The sequence below is a fragment of the Carettochelys insculpta genome, chromosome 1 (assembly GCF_033958435.1).
Source record: "Carettochelys insculpta isolate YL-2023 chromosome 1, ASM3395843v1, whole genome shotgun sequence".
In the NCBI taxonomy this organism is placed as follows: Eukaryota; Metazoa; Chordata; order Testudines; family Carettochelyidae; genus Carettochelys; species Carettochelys insculpta.
The window spans coordinates 153,590,110-153,615,578 of record NC_134137.1 but is presented as its reverse complement, the minus strand read 5'-3'; the positions used below and the strand labels follow the sequence as shown (position 1 = coordinate 153,615,578).

Here is a 25,469-nt window from a genome sequence, read left to right as displayed (position 1 = left end):
TGTGTAACTAGAGGCACTACTGTATTTTGCATTCTTTATACATATGCAGAGAAAAGTCTTGCAAGAAGTTATAGCAAGTGAAATGTTTATACAGCTTATTTTAGGTAGGTCTGTCCACATACCAGTGGAATTCTGTCACTCAGGTGTTTATAATGATAGACAAACATTTCAGCAAATGACTATAAATCTTTAATCTTATTTTGTAAATAACAGTTATTTCACTTTTAGTGTAGTTACCAAATTATAGAGCAGCTTTTCAAAGCTGATACAAAACTTCCAGAAGCAGATCGTCATCACCTGTATAAACTGTCAGAGCTCAACTGACTTCAGCAGAGCTATGATCATTTATATCTGCTAAGGATCTGCCCCTGGACTCCAGTTTCTGTTTATGACCTTGTCTCATCAGTATCTGGCAACTTTCCAATCATTACTTATCACTGCAACATCCCATGGAAGCTATGTCTACACTAGAGCAATCTGCTGACAGACATTTCTGTGAGAAGCTTTTGTCAACAGATCACATCCACACACACAAGGAGATCAAAACAGTGATCTGCTCTGTTGACAGAAAGTGGCCAGATTCCCCAGCTGCTTTCTCAGTAGTATGGGTCCCCAAACCCTAGAAGACAGGGTCACATGGACAGCAAGTCCTTCTGGGAGACCTGGCCAGGTGCAGCCTTAAAGGGACTTCGACCAGCCACTTTCCCTGCCCATGTTGTTGAGGATTGCCTACCTCTCCGAGGGACAGCAAAGCTACTGTAGGACTCCTGCACTTTCTGTGAGAAAGTTTCATCTTTCCAGTCAGCCATGGTGCCAGAGCTCCAGAATGTCCATATGTGGAAGGAGACCTTCCTGGAGCTCTGCAACTGTCTCACCCCACCCTCTGCAGAAAGGGCACCCAGATCAGTTCTGCCATCCCCCTGGAGAAGTGGATCACCATTGCCCTATGGAAGATAGCTTGGGGGGCAACCAGTTTGGTATGGGGAAGTCCACCTTTGGAGTCATCCTCATGCAGGTAAGGCACTCTTGGGCTGCAGGCCCTGCATAGGGGGGTCTGAGGAGAGTGCCCCTCCCAGGGGGACTCTCAGGGAGTGAGGGTATAGGTACGAGGGGTGGCGATGGGGGCAGAGAAAGCCCTGTCCCGAGGGGACCATGCTGAGCCATCCTCACACAGACTTGCTTCTGCGGGGGTGGCCGCTCAGGGAGGGTGCCCAGAGAGCTTGAAGAAGAGGGGAAGGAAAGGCAGGGATCCCCTGGGGCCCAGGGACTCCTTCCCTCAGTCCCTCATGTGTGTTTAGTGTGTTGCAAGTAGTGACTGCCATCAACACCATCCTGGTCCAGAAGAACATCTGCCTTGCAGACCTGGACACGGTCATGGCCAGATTTGCCACCCTTGGTTTCACAAAGGCTTTAGGGTGATCGATGGGACGCACATCCCAATCTGTGCCCCAGACCACAATCCAGCATGGTACATAAACCGCAAGAGGTACCACTCCATGGTGCTGCAGGCCCTGGTGGACCACTGGGGATGGTTCCGAGATGTTTATATCAGGTGGTTGGGCTGGGCACATGATGCAAAGGTGTTTCACAACTCCAGACTGTTCCAGAGGATGGAGGCGGGCACATATGTCCCCAACCAGGAGCTGACAGTCGGGAATGTGAACATGCCACTGTACATGGTGGGGGAGGCAACCTACCCTCTCCTACCTTGGATCATGAGGCCCTACACCATCCACCTGGACCCCACCCAGGACTTGTTTAATGCCTGCCTCAACCGGACGAGAAGCCAGGTACAATGTGCATTTGGCCACCCTGAAGGCACGTTTTCAGTGCCTCCTGACCCAGCTGGATGTGGGGGAAAACAATGGTTCCCCAAGTTATGGCCACCTGTTGTGATCTCCACAACCTTGTGGAGAGGTAGCGGGAGGCCTTCCTTCTGAGGCTGGGAGCAAACGCTGGCCATGGCTATGAACTCCCGGGTGCAACTCCGGTCCACCAGGCCCACATGGACGGGTGTGGATCCAGAAGGCCCTATGGGAGACCTTTGCTCATGGTCCCCAGTGACCCTTTTCAGGGTACCCCCAGCATGGGTCTTGGGCCCGCAGCCCTATAATGTGCCTACCACAACACCACACTTCACCCACTCACCGCTCCCCAATAATAAGGCACCTAGGGATGGTGAAAAAATAAAACCTTTACTTGAATGTACAAAACCGTGGGCAAAATAAAGTTTGCTATAAGCTATGCACAGTGTAAAATGATGGGTAACTATATACATGGGGGGCTTGGGACATGGGGTGGGCATCTGAATGTGGAGGGATGGCTGGGGGCCGAGGGTGGGGGGCCACGACCCCATGGGGGAGCAGGACCCTGCGGGGCATCTGCTGTGGAATCCCCTACCGCAGCAGGTTTGGGCTCCCCATCAGGGCTGGCTTGGGGCCATGAGCACAGGGAGGTATGGATGGGGTGGGACTGTGGCAGGATCAGGTTTGAGGGGGAAGGAGGGGAGTCCTGGGAGGTGGGAGGCTGACATGGTAGGGAGGCCTGGGGGGCAGAGAGGGCTGGTATGGTGGGGAGTGCCTGGGGGGGCAGGGGAGGTGGCCATAGCTATAGCCCACTGAAGGACCTGTAGCAATCCTTGGGGTAGGGCACAGAAGGTAGTGGGGGGCAGGGATGTGCGGGGGGTGATGGCAGTGGGGGAAACAGGGATGGCAGACATGGCTGCCTGGGCCAGCATGGCCTGCCAGATGGCAGTGGCAGCATTGAACTTGGCTATAAGCTGGTCCCAGACCTGTATCTGCCACTCCCAGTGTCATTCTCGCCACTCCTGTTACCATGTCTGCCACTCCAGGTCTGCCCACAGCCACCACTCCATTAGGTCAGTGTGCCCTTGGACGGCAGTGGTGTATGCCCAGAGCATTTCATCCTCAGTGGGCTGATGGCCCCTCCATTCATGGACCCACCCTCACGGTGGTTGGGTACTGGCTGTTGCAGGTGTCAGGCCTGAGCTATGTGGCTCTGGGAGAGGGATGGAGCTGGTTGGCCCAGGCTTAGACATGGGGCTGGCCCAGCTCTCAGATGGTGTGGCTGTAGAAAGAGAAGGAGGAGAGACAGTGAATCATTCCTACCACACAGGCCCTAATGCCCTGCCCCCCACCCGCCACTGGCAGCAGCCCCCAGCCCCAGGCTGAGGTACGGGGATGTCCCTGTAGTACTGTCCCTCTATGGCAGGCCCTGCTCTTTGCATGCACAGATGCATGAACAGATCCACATGAATATCGAAGAAGCAATTAGATAATATTGTTTTATTAAAGGTTAGCAAAATTGTTGACACAAAAAGTCATTTTCTACATAAATGATAACAGTGAGTGCACAAAATTTACCCTTTCATGTACTGACCTGGAAAAGGGAAATCTGTTCATTGACAAACTAGAAAACACAAGATATTGAAATGAAAACACACACACACAAAAGGAAGGGAGTGGAAAATGCCATGCTTCTCTGTTGACAAAAGGGCCTCCCTGGAGTGTCTACACGGCTTGTTTGTTGACAGATTCTGTCAACAAAGGCATTCTGCCGTGTGGTGGAGAAGCAGAAGGCTGCTGACAAAAGTGCTGCATTCTGTCGACAAAATGCATTTTGTGTGTGGATGCTCGGTGAGTTTTGTTGACAAAACACCAATTTTGTCAATAAAACTCTTCAGTGTAGATGTAAGTAGATGTTGGGAACTATTATTCCCATTTCACACATGCAAAACTGAGGCAGACAGACTCATTCTCATCTGCACTACAGTCCCTTTTCTCTACTGTAGCAGCATTAACCTATATCCACTCCGAGACCCATTTGTTTTATTCTCACTTTAAGGACTCTGTATGCTGTTAGAGCAGTACAAAGTGGCATTAGTGTAAAGGAAAATTAGGCCAAGAAAGAATAAGTGACCTGTCTAAGATCAGAGAAAAATTATGTACAGTCAAGAATTGAACCCAGGTATCCTGATTTCCACAGTGGGGTGCAGTTTCTGCCCCTAAACAATAAATCTAATACATTTTATTGTCTGTTTTAACTTCAGGTCTCTTGGCATTTTTTCACAGAACCAAATCTATATCTGGCTTTCATCCATGCACTTGTTGAATAATAATTTCTCTACACTTAAATTCTATCAAGAGTTTCTTGAGTGAGATATATCTAATTTTAATTCACCAAAGAGGTCTGAGGTTGCAATATCTCAGTAACTGAAAAATTCATTTAGTGTTGCTATAATTTATTTTACTTTCACATTTTGTCCTCATTAAGCTATAACACTTGATAGAGTATGAATTATGGTACAATACAACTAGCGTGAGTTCCCATGATAAACATTGAAAAGGCTTATTGTATTTTTATTTGTATTTCAACATGTAGTATTTGGACTACCATCCCATTAACCCCGAAATATACTTATTGTACCAGTTTTCAGAGAGAAGTCAGCAGACATTTACAAATGCAGTACCTTATGATCAGTGGGGCCAGAATTTCACACTAGGTCAAATCAACAAGGCTGAGTCTACACTGCCCCTCCCTTTTGGAAGGGGCATACAAATGCAGCAGATCAAAAATGCTAATGATGTGCTGATATGGATAGTCAGCGTCTGATTTGCATAACAGCCACTCTCTGTGTCAAAAGTGCTGCTTTTGAAATGCAAACTAGCCATGTAGAGGGGGTTCCTTCGAAAGGAAGACCCGCTTTCAAAAGCATGCTACTTCCTAATTATTTCAGAATAAGGCTGCTGTGTAGACATACCCTTAGATGTTACACTGTGTTGTCTATGGCTGATCATCTAGCTTCGGACACCATTAAAGTGTCCAATAGTAAAGTTAAATCTTCTATATTTGATACCTCTGATCTCAAGTTTTTTTTCATACTCAACTGCAGGATTTTGTGTGAAAAGGCAGGTCAGGTATCTAATAAATTAATTCCTTCCTATTCAGAATCCTATTTTTTTTAATAGAATGACATTGTACAGAGAAGGTGGTAAGTCAGCTTTATTATGGCTGTATTGCAGAATGGACAACCTGCACAGCATTTGTCTCTCTTGCATGTAGACCTGCACAGCATTTGTCTCTTGCACGTAGTTAACCCTTCCAGAGTACTGCTGGAGCAATGCTCCCATACTATTTTTACAGAACACTTGTGAATGCTTCTGTGTCAAAATAAAGTATACAGGAAAGGAAGAAGCAAGGTTAATAGCCACTTCAACTTAAGTTGTTGGGACTCATTTTGATTGTTTCTGGCAGCTTAGAAATCTTTCTACATTTGCAAGGAATACACAACGAGAAATGTGTGCAGATAAAACACAATGCTACTGTAGATCATGGAACTAGGGGCCAGCTGGACCACGTGAGCTAAGGTGACAGAGTCTAAAGACAAGTACTAGACTTTTTCTGAGAGAGGATAGTCAAGTGATGATAAATAGCTTTCAACTATTAAATTTTTACTCTTACCTTTTCTCTCTGGATTCATAGGTAACAGAGGTGAACAAAGTAGTTATCCACTTTTCCAGGACACAACTAGCTAGTAATGCTACTGTTTCTTCTTCTGCTTCACAAATCTTGACCAAAGCCATGGTGGGCTAAGTCCATGTAAAATACCCATTGAGGGCTGGGTCCTATGAAATGGTGGAAAATCCCAGGTATGTGGGGAAAGGAGATAGCACAGTCTATACGTAGCTGGAGAAGGTCAGAAGGAGGGACTCCTTGAGGTTCCAATGGATACAAGAAAAGGTAAGTTTTTGCAAAGTTGAAAGATAGCAACCCTCTCCTGCCTAATTTCACTCTCATTCAATGGGAATTCTCAGCAGTGGATATCTGACTCATCTATCATTTACACCAGTATAAATAAAATTCTTCACATAAAGAAAAATGAATTACCCAGAGGTAAATGAACTAGAATCTAGCCCTAAAAGATATATATTTGAAGGGACTGCTGGGGGGAAGGAGCACTTTTCCTTTATGGCTTATGTGTGTATGTGCTTTGGAGATAGGAAAGGGTTCTGTTGTGCGTTTCAGACATTTGAAGTCAATGTGTAAATTAACTCTCCACTTTTTCATAGCATCCCAACAGCCAGCCTGCAAAAGCTTGAGACTGTAAAGTGATCTGGTTCTGGTCAGTTTACTAGGAAACATTCCTGATTACAAACTGTAGCTTAATGGCTGGCAAGAACTACTAAATTATTTCTCTTTTTCCATTACCTTATCCTGAGCCGGACAGCAATAGCTGTCCAGAGTAAATCTCTTTGTTATGTAAATATAAGGTTCTATTCAGTCTCTAGTACGGGTTTGATTGTGCAGGTTTGAGTCAAATTCTGAGTCATTAACCAAAAAGTAACCTGATTTTCCACTGCCTTACACCATGCACTAAGTTCCCTATAACCTGAACAGGAAGCTGCCTAGTTAGTGCCTTGTAGATACTCAAGGAACCTGCCTAAGGTGGGGACCAGCTAGCTGAAGGAGGGCTGCCCTACCCCCTATCTAACTGGACCTCCAGCCTCTCATGGCCAGGGTAGGAATGGCCTGAACCCGGTAGCTCTTCCCTGTCCCAAATGCAATCAAAGCCAGAGCCCTCATGCCATGGCCAGAACAGTCTGTCCCTGTCCCCAACCCCAAATTATAAAGCCCAGGTGGCCCAGCTTTGGAGCACCCCCGGATGTGGCTGCAAAGGCTCAGTTCTGGAGCCAGAGAGGTCCAGCCTTGGAGCCCACCTGCAGCAGAACCAGCCACAGCATCAGGAGCCACTACAGCCAGGACAGCCCTCCCACAGCTGCAACCTAGCCCAGGCTGGAACCTGCTGGGACCATGGGAGAAGCACCTATCCTGCAATGCCAGCCATGGAGCTGCCATGGTGGGGAGAGGTGACTTTCCCTCACAATCTAGCTGCTGGTGCCAGGAGAGATAGGGGAAGTCCTCTTTCTTTGCAGTGGACTTCACTTTGTTGTGAGAACCCTAACTCAGCCATTGATAGAAAACCTGCACTGCAGCTAGTAAATTGATCAAAGCCTGATAAAAGCTTATAATACCAATGATAAGAGTATACAGATGTGTGCATATTGTCTGGTTTCTAAACTTTTGCCAGGCTAGACATCATCTGGTGGATATACTCTTAGGCTACAAAACCCAACACAAATGCCAACAAAACCCATTTTTTCAACAAAACTGATGGAATGTCCACACACAAAATGCGTTTTGATAACAGTAACAGAGAGTAAGCTGTGCTAGTCTATACACTATCAAAACAAAAAGCAGTCAAGTAGCACCTTAAAGACTAGCAAAATAGTTTATTAGGTGAGCTTTCGTTGGAAAGACCCACTTCTTCAGACCATAGCCAGACCAGAACAGACTCAATATTTAAGACACAGAGAACCACAAACAGTAAGAAAGGAGGACAAATCAGAAAAAGATAATCAAGGTGAGCAAATCAGAGAGTGGAGGGGTCGGGGGGGAAGGTCAAGAATTAGATTGAGCCAAGTATGCAGACGAGTGCCTGTAGTGACTCAGAAAGTTCCCATCACGATTTAAACCATGTGTTAATGTGCCGAATTTGAATATAAAAGCTTATATTTATAAGTTTATATCGTGGTGGGAAGTTTCTGAGTCACTACAGGGGCTCGTCTGCATACTTGGCTCAATCTAATTCTTGACCTTCCCCCCCACCCCTCCACTCTCTGATTTGCTCACCTTGATTATCTTCTTCTGATTTGCCCTCCTTACTTACTGTTTTTGGTTCTCTGTGTCTTAAATATTGAGTCTGTTCTGGTCTGGCTGTGGTCTGAAGAAGTGGGTCTGTCCCACGAAAGCTCACCTAATAAACTATTTTGCTAGTCTTTAAAGTGCTACTTGACTGCTTTTTGTTTTGATAACAGTTTGTCAACAAAACTCAGCACTTTCGCTGGCAGCGTTCTGCCTCATAGCCATGAGGCATAATGCTGCTGTTGACAGTTTGTCCAAAACAAAGCCGTGTGGACACGCCGGGGGCCCTTCTCTTGATAGAGAGGGCATCCAGAACAACAGACATTGCTGTCTACTGTGCTTCCAGATGCCTGTTTTGTCCAGAGAGCAGCTGAACATCTGGCTGCTCTTTTGACAGAGCAGAGAGAACGCCCAATTGTATTTTGTGTGGGGACGCACTCTGTCAGCCAAAGTTTTATTGGGAAATCTCTTTCAACTGCGACTTCTGTCAACAGAACACTATTGTGCAATTATAACTTTACCGTTACATATAATATGTAGGTGTAAAATAAAACAGGAGTTCGACATATGTGGTTATGCTTGATTTAGTTGAAGTTATTTTGTTGACAGCCTTAACTGTTCCACATTTGGGTATTTTTAATTTAGTAAATTTACGCTGTATTTACTTTGCTGCCTGCATCTCCCCTCCTAGGCTAAAATACTATTAATAAAGACTCTTTCCCTTGCATCCTTACACATGAACATGGCAGTATTATCTAGAGATAAGCCTTTGAATGACAAGCCAGTAGACTTGGGTTCTAATTCTGGTTCTGCCATATTGACTTTTGGCAAATCAGTTACAGCTCAGTGCCTCAGTTTCCCCTTCAATCTACGCACCCAGCTGCTTTGTTCTCAGGGTTTCCCATTCTCCAGACCTTTACCAGAGGCTCCCCCCATCAGTGAAGGTATTGAGCCCTCAGGTGGACGCGACGGCTGGGACCTATGTAACGTCGCCCGAGGGAACTAGAGTACAGTGGAAGCAGCACGCGCCGAACACCCCTGCCCCAGCTCCTCCCCCACGTCCCGCCCGCCCCGCTACCTGCGAGGGCCGGGGATTGGCTGGGGCGGCCCCGCCCCCTCTGCTGACGTGCCGAGCCTCGGTTTGACGGGCAGGTATGGCCCGGGCGCCATATTGGGAGCGGAAGCGGGGCGCGAGCGGCGCGGAGGCAGGCAGGCTAGCTCGCTCCGCCTGGCGGGAGGGGAAGCGACGGCGGCGGTGACAGCCGCAGCAGCTGCCGCCGCCCGAGCCGCATAGGGCCCCGCGCCGCTCCGCGCCCACACAAGGGCTCCGCTGCCCCCGCCCCCTTGGGGCGCCTGAAAGCGGCGGCGGTGCGGAGCGGAGACGATGCCGCTGGCGCAGCTGGCGGACCCCTGGCAGAAGATGGCTGTGGAGAGCGCGGCCGAGAGCAGCACCGAGGTACGGGGCCGTGCTGGGGGGCGCAGGGACACCCCGCCCCGCGCTCGGACAGGATCCAACCTCCGGGCCGCGCTGCCCGTGAGAGGCGCCCCCGGGCACGGGGAGCGCCCGGCTCCTCAGGCAGGCCGAGGGTGTCCGCGAGGCCCCCGCGTGGGAAGGGGCCGGGAGTAAGACCCCCACCCCGGGCCGGGACGTGCTGCCCCGTGGCCGGCGGGTGAGGGGGAGCGCGGTGTCACGCACCCGCCGGCTGTGTGGGAAACTTCCCCTCGCCGCGTGCTTGGGCCGTGGCGGCGCCGCGAGGGTGGCCCGTGACAATAGGTCAGGGGAAGGCCGGAGGGACCCAAACGGGACGTGCCTCTGACCGAGCAGCTCAGCCCCGGCGTCTCGCTCCCTCCTCCGCCCGAGCGCGTCCCGCCTGCGTGCCGCTTGTGAGCGGCTGGTGAGCGACCCGCACACAGGGCGCTTCCGGAGGGGGTGGGGGTGTTAGCCTGCACCCTTCCTCCGAGGAGGGCAGAATAACCTGCTTCGGCGCCGCTGGAGGACTTGGCTGGCGTGTTCCGTTCCGGTATCTGGTTACTGTCACCGCGAGTTGCTTCTTCCCGGAGTGGCCCAGCCTCCTCGACACGCACTTCCCAGCTAGCGGACACGGGGCTTAGGGAGACAAAGTCCTAATAGGGCAACTCTGCACAGCCGCCTGACCCCTTGGCAGGCTAGGCAGGCACCTAAGAAGTCTGGCTTCACTTTACTTATTGTCGTCTTCTGCTTTTTCACTTCTGTGCTGTTGGGAAGGGACCCCCATGTCTCCCATCCCAAAACTTTTTATCTAGGCAGAGCTATCTTGTGTCTGCAATTCTTGTTTTTTCACAATACAAAAAGGCAGTCAAGTAGCACTTTAAAGGCTATCAAAATAATTTATTAGGTGATGAGCTTTCGTGGTCTGTCCCATGAAAGCTCACCACCTAATAAATTATTTTGTTAGTCTTTAAAGTGTTACTTGACTGCCTTTTTGTTTTGATAGAATATAGACTAACATGGCTCTCTCTGTCACTTGTTTGTTCATAAGCATTCAGGATAGCCTGTCCACCTCATGTTGGTAACATTTTCTGTTTGCATAGTTATAGAGAACATCCATGTGATGCTGTGCAGTGTGGTTTCCTGCTGTTCACAGTGAGGGGACAGTAGGATGTTGATGTGGTATGACATCAGTATCGATTCCGGATGCATTTTTAGTTACTAGACTGAGTTTTTCCATATACTAGTGAAGAGGTTCAAGTCTCTTCCAAGTGGGGGAAGGATTAATTAGAGCTGTAGATGCTTCCACTTTTCATTAAGTAAAGAACTGTATGCTTATGTAGTTTGGATATTGGATAATAAAGGCTGGAAAAGTTGTAATGCTGAGAAACTTGTCCCAGTGCTTCCTAACCGCCTGCCACTTGAAAGGAGACTGACTGCAGATTAGTTTGATCTCCATTGAAGCAGTTCTAATGTCACAATTGTTTCAAATATCTATAATTTTATAGTAGTTTTCTCACTAACCTTCAGAGTGATAGTTCTAGTTGGAATAATTTTTGGAAAGGAGAATATAAGAGCAGTTTACCAAGTTACACAGGTAAACAGGTGGTAGCCATGTTAGTTTGTTTCTTAAAACAAAACAGCAGTCATGTAACACTTTAAAGACTAACAAAATAATTGATTAAGTGATGAGCTTTCATAGGGCAGACCCACTTCTTCAGATCTAGAGTTAGTGCTGTATTTCCAGCATCTACAGATGTGAAGTGGGTCTGTTCCACAAGAGCTCGTCACATAGTCAGTTATTTTGTTAATCTTTAAAGTGCTACATGACAGATTTTGTGTTTTGACATATAAACAAAGCTCTTCTTTGCTTATTATCGTGACTGTTAAAGGTTCCCTCAACATTACAAAAATAAATAATTGCTTGGATCTGAAGGGTTTATAATGTGAGGCTCAATCAGTCCTAACATACATATGTGAATCACAGTGTAAGCATGTGGTTATTATCCCAAATTATTTCAGGTGTACTTAGTACCCCAGTAATTGTTGCTCTACTGCTTGTGGGCATGTGTGGTTTTTGGTAAACATTTGCTATGGAAGACTTAGTACAGTACAGTAGAACTAATATATTATGGTAGAACTTAATATATAAACAGTTAGGCTATGGTTACGCTGACCCAAACTGCCAGTATCAGTGTGCAAATGGGCAGTCTCAAAAATGCAAAGTGTCACTCATTTGCATATTTGCTCACTGGCAGAGACTACCGCTGGTGCAAAAAAAAAGCTGTGTAAATGTGGTTCTGCTGGCGGAAGCCCCTGTCCTTCATCGTCAGCCTCATATGCCTGGCAAATATTATTATAAGAGGCTGACGACAAAGGGGAGTGGGGCCTTCGCCAGCAGAACCATGTTTACACAGCTTTTTTGTGCCAGTGGCAGCATCTACTGGTGAACAAATATGCAGATGAGCAGTCTTGAAAATGCATATGGCTGGTGGTTGGGGTCAGTGTAACCATAGCCTGAGGGAATGGAGGTTGTTCATAACTGTAAACAAGAAGTTCGGGTTCTTTCACAAGTTTGCAGCTGCACATTGACTTAATATAGCTTTGAAACTTTCATGCAAAAGAAAAATGCTTCTTTTGCCCAGCTTAATTTAAACATAACAACCATAGAAAGTTTTTGTAAATTGTCAACTTTTTCTAAACTTTCTCTTTTTTAGTAGTTTACATTTAACACAGTACAGTATGGTCTCATTTTTGTTGGCTATTTTTGGTCACTGCAGCTGCCTGATTACATACTTCCAGTTCAAAATAAGATGTTTGATCAGTCAGATCATAACTGTGATGTTTGTAACTCTGAGGTGTTTTGTTTTTTGAAGAAACAATGAATTTTTATTAGACTATTAAAGGTATCCGTGGAATTTTAAAAAGAACCTAAGTGATGTAGGTGTCCAAAACTTGTCAAAGTTCAATGGGAATTGAGTGTCCCAGCTTCTATAAATCATGTACATTTACTATGTAACTGAAAACTTGTCCACACTGTGGTGCTTCAATGCAGAGACCAAGGCTGCTGCTATTCTACCATCGTCCTGTCGGAGGAGCCATGGTAATGAGGCAATTCAAAGCAAGCTAATGGGGTGCTGATATGCCTATTCAATGCCTTATTAGCATAATGGCAGCCGGGTGAACCAACTTCGATTTTCGGATTGACGATAGGGGAGAGCTTCGGAATAAGCGCCACACTTCAGCGTTCCCTTACTCCGTTCTAGTTCTGCGGGACTAAGGGAATGTCGAAGCAGGGCACTTATTTCGAAGCTGTCCCCATCTTCACTGTCAATCTGAAAATCAAAGTTTGTTCATGCAGCTGTCATTATACTAATGAGGTGCTGAATATGCATGTCAACGTCTCATTATCTTGCTTCAAGTTGCTTCATTACCATGGCCCCTCTGATGGGACCATGGTAATGTAGCAGCCTCCAATGAAAGTAACTGCAAAGCCCACTAAAGTGCTGCCTTCTAACAGGCCCAAGTGGATGCAGCAGGTGCAAACTAAAAGTTACATAGTTTGCACTAACATAGTCTTTTTTTCAAACAGTTAGATGTCAACACTGTGTGCTCTGTGGTTTGCACATCTGTGCTGTACACTGTAATACAGTAGAGACCCGCCCTTAGTCCTTAATATAAATATACTTGTCCTGATACAGGCTCCAGTCACGTACATTGATTCATACAGAGAGACTCTCAAGTCCCTGTGCAGCCCTCAGGAAATCATACGTTGTTATAGCAAATCTTGGTGTTACCTCAAGTTACGCCAATGATGGGAGGGTTCATTTATTTTTTCTGTAAGGGGAAATTAAGTGCCAGGCAAACTGGTAAAGAGCTTTATATGGATTTAGGCTCATACCACAATTATTAAAGCTGGACAAGGGGGCATATTATTTACTTTATGCCTCTACAACACCCGAAAAAAATCAGAGAAATCCTGAATAAGATTCCTTGGCATTATTTAACGTGAAGAGTTTTGGGGCAATCTTTTTTAACAGTAGTTTCTAAAAGAGAATTATATACAATTAAACACTTGAGGGAATTTCCAAAGTTGTGAATCGATGTCTGTTAAAGCCAGTTGAACTTTATTGATTTGTATCAGCACAGATTCTTGCCCTGCATCCTTAACCAGCTACTGTGTATGATGCTGAGTACATACCATGTGTTATGTAATCGTACATAAGAGACACTGGCCAAATATTAACTCCCTAAATTCATATTTAAGCATCTGAACAGGCAGCTTGGTTTTTGAAAGTGTTGTACTCCTGGGAACTGCCATTAAGGTCAGTCATGGAGCAGTATGTAAATTAGGCTTCATGCAGTTTTGCAAGTCCTGCCCACCACAGATAGAAATGTTTTAAAAGCAAAATATTTTATACTCATTATTTCACTTACGTGCTTTACCCAGGATTATCTTGTTCTTGTGGAAGTCAGTGGGACATTACTATACTTAAATGACAGGAGTGTAGAGGAATGTCAGTGCATGGTGTTGATGTATAAAAGCATATCTAATATGGTGTGGCATTGATGCTTATGATCCCATTCTTGCTAATACTTACATGCATACATAATTTTAAAGTACATGAGTATTTGACCCAAAGATGTAGTTAAGTGAATTTAAAGGTGTTGGCAAGATGTCTTCTGTTCTCTGCCACTTGCAGTCACAACGTTTAGTTGTAACTACTTTGGTACTTGTTTGTCTCTGAGTCTTTGTATCATATCCTTGGAATAGAACATACTTGTGGAGAACAAGCCACAGGAACCCTTTGTATAATAAAAGTGGAGATAGAAGTACTGAAAACATAAGCAGGATTATCTAAATAGAATGTATCAATGGATTGTGAAAGTTAGCACTGTATCTCTATTCCATTCCACTGAAGAATTTAATTACAAAATGTCCTCTAATTCTTTACCGCTTCTTCCACAATACCTATTTTGTATCTGTTCAAATATTATATTCTTGGAGTTTGCTTACTCCTCTAAGCTTGACACATGAAACTTTAGCGTTACTTTTATTAAAGCATTTCATCTGATACTTATCCATAATATGTAATATAGCTGGTATTTCAAAAACTATTATGAAAGAGAGGCTCATGGATTTTCATGATTCCATATGTAATGTGGATGCCATAATCATATGAATATGGTATATGAAACCTACCATGCTTTTAGAACTTATTGCTAATGGTTTCATGTTGTTAATTCTCAGCTTCTGAATGTTTTGTTACCCTAGGGCTCAAGTAACATTTCTCACGGCAACTACGTATCTAGGTGATTAGATGAAGAGACAGGAGGACAGAGACTGGTTGGATGGGGCAGGTACAAGGGGGTGGGGGTGGGATGGGGTGGAGAAACAGGCTAAACAATCTCTAACTACAGTAGCCGTTCTCAACTGAACTGTAGTCCCTTCACTGTTGGGGGTCTGTGAACCATTGCTAAAGGGCTTTAGGAGGTCTGTGGACAAAACCCAGATCCTGCGTTCCAGCACCCCCTTTGGGGCTGAAGTCAGGAGCAGGAGCTGAATCCCCAGTTCCCACAGCGTCGAATCACCAATCCCCTGCTTGACTGAAACTGGGAGCCATAGGGCTGACTCCCAGAGCCCTAGCCGCCCTGAGAGAGTTGGGCAGTCTGAAGGGTAATCTCACCTGAAAACTGACCCACCCTGTCAACTTTTCCTTTTCCCAACCCTTTCCTGAATGGGAGATGGAAAGCTGGAGTGTGGTGCTATACACCAAACAGCTGCAGAGCTTCATTAGCTCCTGCCCCTCAGATCCCATCATTCTCTGCTCTTGCAGAGGCAGTTGATAAGAGCTGCTCAGGTAGGGGGACCAGCCCTGTAGCTGGCAGAACCCTCTGGGAACCAGGACTGCAGAGGAGCGCTTTCAGCAAATATGCCCTAGTACCCATCTCCCTACAGCCTGAACTACCACCATTTCCATTCACAGCCCCTGCACTGTAAGCTACTCCCCCTTCCTCACACACACCCTAGCTATCCCCTCCCTGCACCCTAAGCTGTTCTCTAAATGTATCACTTAACTCCCCCTCCACCCCATCCTTTCAGTTATAGCTTTTGGTTGTGTCCCCCTCACCAACCCAGACAGGTCGGGTGGCTTTCTGAGGTGAGTTCAAGGATGGTGGCAGTAGTCCTCTCCTCCCCCACCGCCCGCCAAGGCCCATTATGTGGCCCTCCTGCCTTCACCCGCAAATACAAGTCAGACTATGTCTATGCCCAGAGACCCATGTGCTGTGGACCCTGGCTCCACTCTTGAGTTTTTATAGCATGCTTGGAGAGGCAGGGGGGTAGAGCCCAAAAAGAAAAGAGTTGAGAACCCCTGAATAATAGAACACTTCTCTCCAGAGCTTTATGGAAACCAAGGTTTGAGTCTCACTATTCCCTTTAGACTATGTCTACATAAACCCATATGTTCAAATTTAAGGCAGTTAGCTCAGTTGTACCATGTAACTGTCTTCAGTGTAAATGCTATTAGCTCAATTTAGGGAGCACTAATATCAATATCGTACCATCGTTGAAAACGGCTTGATGTAGCATCAAGTTAGAAGTTAAAAGTTCGAATGAAGGGTGGTGTGGAAGCACCATGTCTTTGAATTGAATTCATTAGCTGCACCAGTCTCCCGGCTGCCCACCGCTCACAGGAGCCGGGAAACTGACTGGCAGCGCTGCACCTACCTCCCTGCTGTGCATTGCTCCTGGCACCACTGAGCCAGGCGCAGCAGCGCTGGTCAGTTTCCCAGCTCCCCACAAGCTGTGGGGACCCAGCAACCAGGCAGTCGGGTAGCGGTGGGCTGGGGACAGCAGGGCTTAGGGGCAGGGCACAGAATTTGGGGCTGATGGAACTGTGGGATAGGTTCCCACAATGCACTGCTGCAGCAGTTGATGTTTGGCCTTTCAGTGTAACTGCACTGATTCAGCATTGTGTGGGGACTTTGTGGGGAAGTGAGAATACTCAAAATTGAATTTATAAAACCCAGTGTAATAAAACTAAATTTAATAATTTAATTTAGTGTAGACATAGCCTTCCTGTCAGCAGCTTCATGTGAAGCCCACTAACTCCTTTCCTTGCGTGTCATCTCTTGAGGCTTTCCTGCCTTCTTTCCCTGCCCCCTCTCGCGCCAACAATTGCGTTGTAGTGCTTGTTTCAGTGTCCCTATCACAGATTAAATATTATAGTCCTCAGATTTGCTGTATTATAGCTGGACTAGTGACAAAATTACAGCATGAAACTGAGGATTTGCATGCTATGTAAAACTACAAACAATAAACCACTGAAGTCTGAGAGTCTCTGCTTTCCAATAGCATGCAGCATTATTTTATGTTCTTAATGGGCTGTGCAGGTAGGTTATTCTGATTATCGTCCATAGGCTCAAATGAATACATAGCTTTCCAAATAGTAGCTGTAACAAAGGTATAGTTACTGATATAGTAACGAAAAGGTGGCTTTGTTTTGCTATTCTAGCAGCAGTAAAATCTACAGGAACAACATTAGAGGTATGGATGGGTAGCTCATGTTCAGCTAATTGTGTGCTGTGTTCTGCCTCCAAATTCTTTTTCAGAGTCACTGCTTCCCAGGATAGTGTTCCCTATAACATAAATATAGCCTACAATTCAGAGGTACTCAGTTACTTTTGTCAAGGTCCAACAGATTTCTTGGTGGACATATTGTTAAAGTCCAGGCTCCAGGGGGGACAAAAAATCAAATCCAGAAGTGAAAAAAGGCAATATGGTATTCCTGGCCCCTTGTAACTTTTTTTCCCCCACCTTTTTGGTAGGCCAAACCTGTTTTGTCATCTTTAATCTAGGCTGGTACCATGTACTGTGGCTTGCTCGTGCTCTATTCTGAGGGAATAGAAGAAGAAAGAACATAGTTTGAAGGAACAAATTAGCAAATGACTTTAATTATGAGGGCATAAATTTTAAATAAATAAATAAAAGCCCTTACTCACCTTGCCTTTTAGAAACTCTACCTCTTAAGAGCTGTAAATCAGCTTTTCAAAAACTATGCAATGGGATTATCTTCATGGAGATGTCCTTTTACTCACCCTTCTTCAGACCTTCTAAGAGACTTTTGATTTCTTGGCTAAGAGAACATCAAAAAACTGGGGGAAAATATGATGCTTATCTCCCCAAACTTAATTCTTCACCCCTTCACACAAACAGTGAAATCCTTAACAATGAATGTTATTGAGGTTTAATCTGTTTAAATGTGTCAGTTTTTGCAGTATATGGGAAGTAAGAGAGTCAGTCTCAGCAGTCTGTCATCAGAGGTTAATCAAATAATTGTGAAGATGCTCATTTCCTGTGTTGGGTACCCAGTGTTGTAAGCCCTGTGCTTTGTCTGTTTACTTAACTGCAGTTAACATTTTAAAAATCTTTATAATTGAGTGTCTATATTGTAGTACTTTGTAATAATATGGTCCATAGAGACTGTACAAAACCCCACAATTATTCAGACTACTTTGTTTTCTAACGGATCATGGAATTGTTAATAATTATCAAACACTGTAATCAAATGAGCATTAATTTAACAGCTGCCTAGCTCAGATAATTATCCCTTATCTTGGTCAGATAATTACTTAATGTACTGGAAAAGGGCTTCTAGGAAACAATTACTATAGTTACTTCATCTGTATAAGATGATGAAGGCTGTAGGTATCTATCAGGTCTGATGCACCCATTTCATAGCTTCATGTTGTGACACTCCACATGCTTGCTGAGAATGGCATAAATCTAACCTACTATGTGCATTTCTGAGCCAAAGTCACGTAGTGAGAAACTTAAGATAGAGAACTGACAATTATCTGAGGCTCAGAGGCCCATTCAGTATATTCAGATACTGGAATCTAGAAGTACATAGGGAAACTCACAAGCCACATTCCATCTAAGCTAGTGCTTGAAAGAACTACTCGTCGAAGCAACATAAGAATGACCATGCTGGGTCAGACCAAAGGTCTGTATAGCCTAGTAACCTGTCTTCTGACAGTGGCCCATGCCAGGTGCTTCAGAGGTAATAAACAAAATGGGTAATAATCAGTAAGCAGTCCCTTGTCATGCATTTCTAGTTTCTGGAAAACAGACTAGGGACACCATTCCTGCCAGTTCTGGCTAATAGTCACTGATGAAGCTATCCTCCATGAATTTATGTAGTTCTTTTGTGAATCATGTTATAGTTTGGGCCAGCTGTTGTATCCTTAGTCCTCACAACATCCTCTGGCAAGGAGTTCTGTATGTTGACTGCATTATGTGAGGAAATACTTATATTTCTTTGTTTTAAACCTTATTTTCATTTACTTAGTGAGGTGAGCCCTAGCTCTTTTGTTATGTGAGAAGAACTATAATGTCCAGAAAAAGTTGTAGACGAATAAGGCAAAGGATCCAGCAGTAAGGTTTACCATCGTAATCTAATGGTAAATTCAGCCCTGAAAGAGAGAATAGTGAGAATGGGATTGATAGTAGTTGGCAGTCCATGGGTACTGCCTGATAGCTCATTTCTTTAGCCTTTTAATGGCGTAGACGTCTATAAAAGTTTGAAGTATTTTTTAGCCCAGCTGCCATTTTCTCTTTTCAGAACGGCCTGGCAGCAGTGAAAGGGAAGGTCTCTGCAATTCCTTGACCCTTTCCAAAGTTATCCTGGCTACTATGAGGCATTGGAGAAAAGGAGGTCTCTTGTCACTGCATTCTTCACCTCTCCTTTATTCCAGGGTTAATTAAAGCATTACCACACTTTAGCTCTGATATTCATTTCTGCTTTGAGCTTTCTCCAACATCATAAATAACTTGCCTTTGGATGGTTATGCAGCTGGTCAGAATTCTGAACAACAATTGGTTTTAATTTCAATCTATTGCTGCTTCATAAGTAACAGATATTAGAGCTGTCTGTGATGAAACTGAAAACAATGAATCAACCCCTTTCTGACTATGACTAGTGACTAAGTTGAGCTACAGTAGAACTGGGATGCTCTTTGTGCAAAGAGAAGTTGGTTGCATATGATGTTGAAAGCAAAAAGTAGCAAGCCTGAACATCCTTAGCCCATTAAAAGACCATGAAGCTATGATTTTTTTTATGAACTACAATCTGAATGGCAACAATGATTTTATTACAATGTAGGCTGAAACAATAACTATTTTATGGCGTTTGTGAAAGTGATAGTAATGACTTAATATGTGTGGCTGGTCTCGGGGAAAAGGAGTTTTATTTCTGCTAAGTACAGTATATGCTTTCATATCCAGTAACCCTGGGACTGGGAGGTTGCCCAGATATTCAAATATTCCGGATACCAGAGAGCAGCTAGGAGGGAGGCACAGGTGGGGGCCAGTGGCCCACCCAATAACAAAGTTCATCTCTTCCTGCACCCCAGCACTGGCTCCCACTCAACTACTGCCCCATTACCTTCTTGCGAGGCTTGTACGTGGTGTGCTGCGTGATGAGCTGCTCTGAACGGTGGGCACCTAGTGGGAGAGTGGAGGAGCTGTCCAGCTGCCCACGCACACATGCAGTACAGAGAGATGGGAGGGGAGAGGGCAGGTGCTGAGCGGGCTGTCCCATGGGGGCGGGGCAGTGCATGATAAGCTGCTGTTCACATGTCTGTTCAGTGGTGGGGCTTTACATGCATGCTCAGCTCTGCTCTCCGGCCGAGTAAGAAGGGGAAGTGGCATCATGACTCAGGGCAGGATGGAATGCTGGTTATTTGAGAATTCTGGTCAGTTGAATACCGGATAAAACACAGTTCATTGTAACTCCTATTGTGGGACTCATTTGGACTAGTGTGATATTATATGGGGGTTGAAGTTTGGGTGTTGCTCTGTGCTATCCACAACATTCTTCTCTTGTGGAAGAGGATCACCAATATATCACTCAGTTAAACTTCTTTGGGTTTTAGAGAGACAAATGTTTATAGTGCTATAGTGATGGGGGCTGTATAAGCTCCTAAAGAAATTTTTTCTTCTGCTTTTAAACTGAATTCAGCAGTTTTAGTAACTTGCTTTCTATTTGCTATGTTTATTGTAGAACGGGCAACAAATTATGGATGAACCTATGGGAGAAGATGAGATTAATCCACAAGCTGTAAGTAAAAAACATTGCAAATGTAAGCAAGGATGTTTTTGTGGTACATTATTATATGTTTAGTAAGGCTAAGAGATGGCTAAAATTCTCATTGTTTTCTCTTGTAAGTTAGACCTAAACTGTATGTCATGAGGAAAACTCTCCTTAGTGTTGATCCACTGATTTTAGTACAGTATTCCTTCTTTCAGTGCTTTAATCAGCTTCTTTTACACTTCTCCTGATGTTTTTAGTGTGATGGAGTGTTTCTCTATGGAAAGTATGAAGCTGTAATTTGTAGAAGTTTCTGTGATAGCTGAGGAGGACACATGTGGCTTTTGATACTAGGTGGGTTTTGGTAATAGGGAGGGGATGCATCTTTTTTTTTTGCTTCCCTCCACGCTTTTGAACAGATGTAAAGGTACAGTAAACTCTTGATTTTATTTTAAAAAAGGACCCCTATTTAGTAGACTTCAGGAACAATGGGCATCCACTTCCCCTCCCTCCCCCTTCCGAAGCCTGCTAGGGTCCATAAAATCTTAACACACACTCCCGTCCCCTCCCACCAAAATAAAATAATATGTTAAGGGACTTGCTGCTGTGGCCTGGAGGAGCCGCCCCTCCTCTGCTGGAGCCACCACACACTCTTTCCACCAGTGGTGGGGCACGTATGCAGGCAGATGGCAATCGCATACGTGCCCCACCCCTGGGTGGGAGAAGCACGTGGTGGTCACAGCAGCGGCCCCTCCAGCCGCACAGCAGTGTCCTAGCCTTGAGGCTGGCTCAGTGGCCCATCCAATGGCGGCGGCTCTGGTGAATTGCCAGCTTTTTGGAGGAGAGCTGGGGAAGCCTGGTGAGGGTGAGTGGGCAGTAAACCCTTGCATTTAACCACCATTTGGGAATAACATACACTGCTGCCCCCACATTAGTCTGTTAAATCAAGGGTTTTATTGTAACTTTCCCTTGGGGAAAGGAAGAATCCAGGAATTATCACCCTAGAACACACGGGTCAGCAGCCTTTCTGAGGCAGAGAGCTGAAATTTTGAACTTTTGATGTCCGTGTACAGTCCTAGTGCAGGTGACTTTTTAAAGTCACTAAGGCTATGTCTACACAGCAGTATTGTTTTGGAATAAGCTATTCCAGAAGAGATTTTTCTATAATAGCTTCTTTCAAAATAGTGTGTCTGCATACAAAATGTGTATCAAAATAGCGCTCAGCTGTTTTGAAGTAGTCCTCAACAGTGATTGGCCATTGGTGGGGCTGAAGGCCTGCTATGTCGAAACAAACCCTATTCTCTGTCTATACAGCTTGTATTCCAAAACATCTATTTTAGAATATGTGCTATTCCTCATAGAATGTAGTTTACAGAATTCAAAATCAGCCATCATCTATTTCAAAATAGCGGGTTTGCTGTGTAGACACCCACAAAGATATTTTGGAGTAACCTCCTTTATTCTGAAATAACTGCTGGGTGGACACACACTAATAGTTCTAGTTACAACAGCTTAATTAATAAAGATGCATATCTTAACTGTTTAGGTGGTAGCATTAGCTGTTTTTTGTTAATCCACAGGTGGCACAGCTTTGAGCAAGCATGGAGGGAGGAGGGGCAGGGCTGAGCTCCCACCTCTCACACGGATGAAAATTGGCTCAAGTGCCACTCTTGGCACCCATGCCAGGGTTGCTGACTCTTGCCCTAGAAATTCTAAATATTAGCTCCCTTGTTTAACCCATTATACCCAACATCAGTGAATAAAGCAAAGTAGTTGTTTTCTGCTAAAATGGTTAGTAGTGGTGAAGAATGCTGATGGAATCAGAACGTTTCAGAGATTGACATGTAAAGGTAGTAGGTGTTCTGCAGATTAGCTGACGGTGTAATATCCAGAATATGAACAGAGAATTAAAGTGATGGTCCATGCAGATTCTATTGTTGTACCTGCATAAGAGAGATCAGATTCCTTTTGGCTAGAGGTGACCCTCGGGCTTTGTCTGCATCCTAGGTGCCATTGCAACCCTACCCAGAGGCACGCAAGGTAAAGCAGACTCACCCCCTCTGGTTGTTCATACTGTCTTGAGTGTGAAATCAAACCGTGGCGGGTGTTCCACTGTCTTGTGCACTGTTCAGTTATCTTGATTACTAGTTATATTGATATTAGCATAATTAAGCTTCCTTTTGCATGTTGGCCTATACAACTTCAGGGTTAAAAGTTTCTTTTAGTATAGCCATCCTTTGCTTTCTTCATTCAGGGGCACTGGAAGCATAGCAGAAGCCATAAAACCAACATTACCCATCAAAAATTGTCATGCTTAGTCCCAGATATGTCTTAGAAAGTGACACATTCTTGGATGTTGTTCTCTGTGGTGGTCTTTTTCCAAACCCTCCCAGAGAGACAGCATGATGAGGCTAAAAATTTTCCTGGTGGAGAAATCAGTGCAAGCTGCAAAGTAGTGGCATCTTCAGCAGTAATGGTTCCCCATATCGCGGAGGGCAGTGCTAAAAGCACACTGAACAATTTGCGTGCATTAGGGGAAACTGAGGCACGACACAATTTAAATTTTATTGATTTTTTTTTTTATGCCCTCGAGACACTCAGCCACACCCCTAGAGAAGCTAGCAGAGTGCCTCGCTGGATTTTTTACCCCGCAACCCAGCGTGGTGTGCACGGTGGTTGATCGCAACGGGGTTTACAGGGCTGTGGTAAGAATCCGCAGAAATGGTGCAGTAACTGTCTGACCCTGAAAAAACGAGTGAGGCCCTTTAGGGTGACAAACACAAAGAAGTTTATTAAAGGGCAAAGGAAACACACATGAGGATAAACCTAAAATAACAGACTAAAGATCTCCCTTTTCTCTACTAGTGTCTAGCGCAGGGTTTATCTATTTACAACACTAGCCCTTGAATTGTGTAACGCTGCAATGGGCAGCACCCTGAGAATGTCCCTTTACTTACAGCGCATCCCAGGAATCCCATGTCGTCTTCGCTGAGTGCTGCAAAGGGGAAAGTTATTAATGCACAGTATTTCACAGTCCTCTTTTACAGAGGTGCCAGATAACAGCTATAAGTAGTATATGACCTGCTACGGGGTGTTATTCCCACACAAGCAGGGGGGAGAGCCACGAGGCTCTCAACCCTAGTCCTGGAGTCACCTCTTAACGATGATTCCGGACGCTCAACCTCCCTCTCGATCAGGGGGGAGCAGATGGAATGCGACCGCCTCCTACGACAGTTCCCGGGTTTTGGGATTGCCTCTTACAACAATTCCCTTTTTAGGATTGCCTTCTACAACGATTCCTGGTTTGGACCGCCAGTTAAACAGCGGATCCATGTTTTTGGGACCACCTCTTACAGTAGTTTCCCAAATACAAATTCTATGCCTCTTACTGGCAGAGTGAATTATGCCTGTACAATGCTATGAGGGTCGAATAGTATCTCGGGCTGGCTATAAATAGCGCCCCCTGTGCTTTACATTAACTAGCAGAGCAAAGGGTTACACAATTTAATTGTGTTGGTCGAACTGGGGCAGTCCCAGCCTACCACCTATAATGTGCTGCTATTGCTTAACACATCCAGCAGCAGGCAAAGATACAACAACAAGCATAAAACATGCACATTAAGTAACTCATTACAAATACACCCTTTAGTTACCTCTCTCCTTAGCTCTGTTTCCAGGTGCTGGGAATCACTTCGTTAAGATGCTAGGAAGTTATGGCTGCACAGGTGCGTTTTTACAGCACCACGCTAAGTCTGACAGGAAAGAGGAGAAATAAGAGCAGGAGGAAAAAGGACCAACGTGGGAGACAAAAAACCTCCCGCAAGCAAATTTGCAAACAAACCAACAAATTTGCAGTGATTTCAGAAACGGCCTTTAATTCTCCCCACTGGCCACAGCAATGGTCGATAAAGAGAAGGGCAGGGCCGCTGCTGTGGTTTGCCTGCAACGCAGGGGTGCGCTCGTTAGGCTATGCCTCCCGGGTAAGGCAAACTCTCCGGGAGATCCGGAGCCTTCAGCGATGTTGTTCAGGAGCTCTTCTCTGTCCCTCGCTGACTATAGGAGCAAAGTCCGAGTTCCTGTAGTCGATCCTCTTCTCGTCTTCGACAGCCCACGACGGCTGGGGTACAACGATAGACACGAAGATCCGACGTTGTCGTCTTTCTTCTTCAGCTCTTTTAGTGAGTTCCCTCTACTGCTGCTCCGATGCGACTCGAAGGAGAGTCAGGGTCCAGAATGCAGCCAGGGGCCTCAGGCTCCTAACTTTATAGAGCCAGTGAGGACCTGGTTGAAAACCTTGTTGCATTTTGGTTGCCATGGCAACCAAGGAAAGTCCTATGTTACATATTTATAAGGTATTGAAAACTAACCAATTGATTATTAGGATTTCCAACTTATACATATTAACTACCCCTTATAAATATTAACACCAACTGTCATTTCCAACTGTCATTCTTGTTTACTTCATATTACACAGCCCTTTATAGTGTTTTTAAGGGGGATTTTTACAGTAAACCTTTTACAAAGCATTTCTACAGGTTTGATAGGGAATAAAGTCACAAATTAAACAACATAGATGTTTAAATGCTCAGTTCCTAAGGCTTTTGGTTAAGATGCGGGGAGGAACACACAGACACCACAGCCCATGGCCAGGGACATATTAATCACCTCAGACAAGGATATTTCAACACCCCATACTTTGGTACTAATTAGCTGTGCAATATTGGTACTGTTATGTTGGCATCAAAACGATAAGCTGTACCAGGAGGCCTGCCCTCTACTGGGGAGATTTAAATCATTCATTGCTAAGCTTCCTGCTGGTTTCTGTTATCTGTGCCTGAATATTTTCCTTCCAACTCTGGAAATGAAATAACCGAAGGCAAACATGTTTTGTTTAAATTTATGGGAAACAGTGCTGCCTGCTTCTTATTTATATTGTCACCTGAAAGTCAACAGGCATTCACATGGCTCTTTTCTAGGTAATGCAAAGTATTTACATATAATGCATGTTAAATATTCATATGCCCCTTCATGCTTCAGCCACCTTTGCAGGGGGCCATGTTTCCATGTTAATGATACTTGTTTAAAAATAATGGTTTAATTAAATTTGACTGACCGCCTGGGGGGTGGCGGAGGGGGAATTGTGTGCCTCCTGCTCTGTGGCTTTCCTGGTATTCTGCCATGTATTT

The 25,469-nt window shown here is 45.0% G+C and overlaps 1 protein-coding gene across 4 annotated transcripts in view; it reads left to right on the top strand.

Annotated features, from left to right (window-relative positions):
• The first annotated feature begins 8,882 nt into the window (after positions 1–8,882).
• RPS6KA3 (ribosomal protein S6 kinase A3) overlaps positions 8,883–25,469 on the top strand; it is a 127,174-nt gene continuing 110,587 nt past the window's right edge. For 2 of the 4 annotated variants that reach the window (XM_074994077.1, XM_074994069.1), the window contains exons 1-2: positions 8,883–9,178; positions 20,257–20,313. In XM_074994077.1, the coding sequence (XP_074850178.1) occupies positions 9,107–9,178; positions 20,257–20,313 (129 nt within the window). In that variant the 5' untranslated portion in view covers positions 8,883–9,106. Of the gene's footprint in view, positions 9,179–20,256; positions 20,314–24,342; positions 24,462–25,469 lie in introns of all 4 variants that reach the window. The other 2 variants (XM_074994097.1, XM_074994085.1) reach the window with 2 other exon arrangements.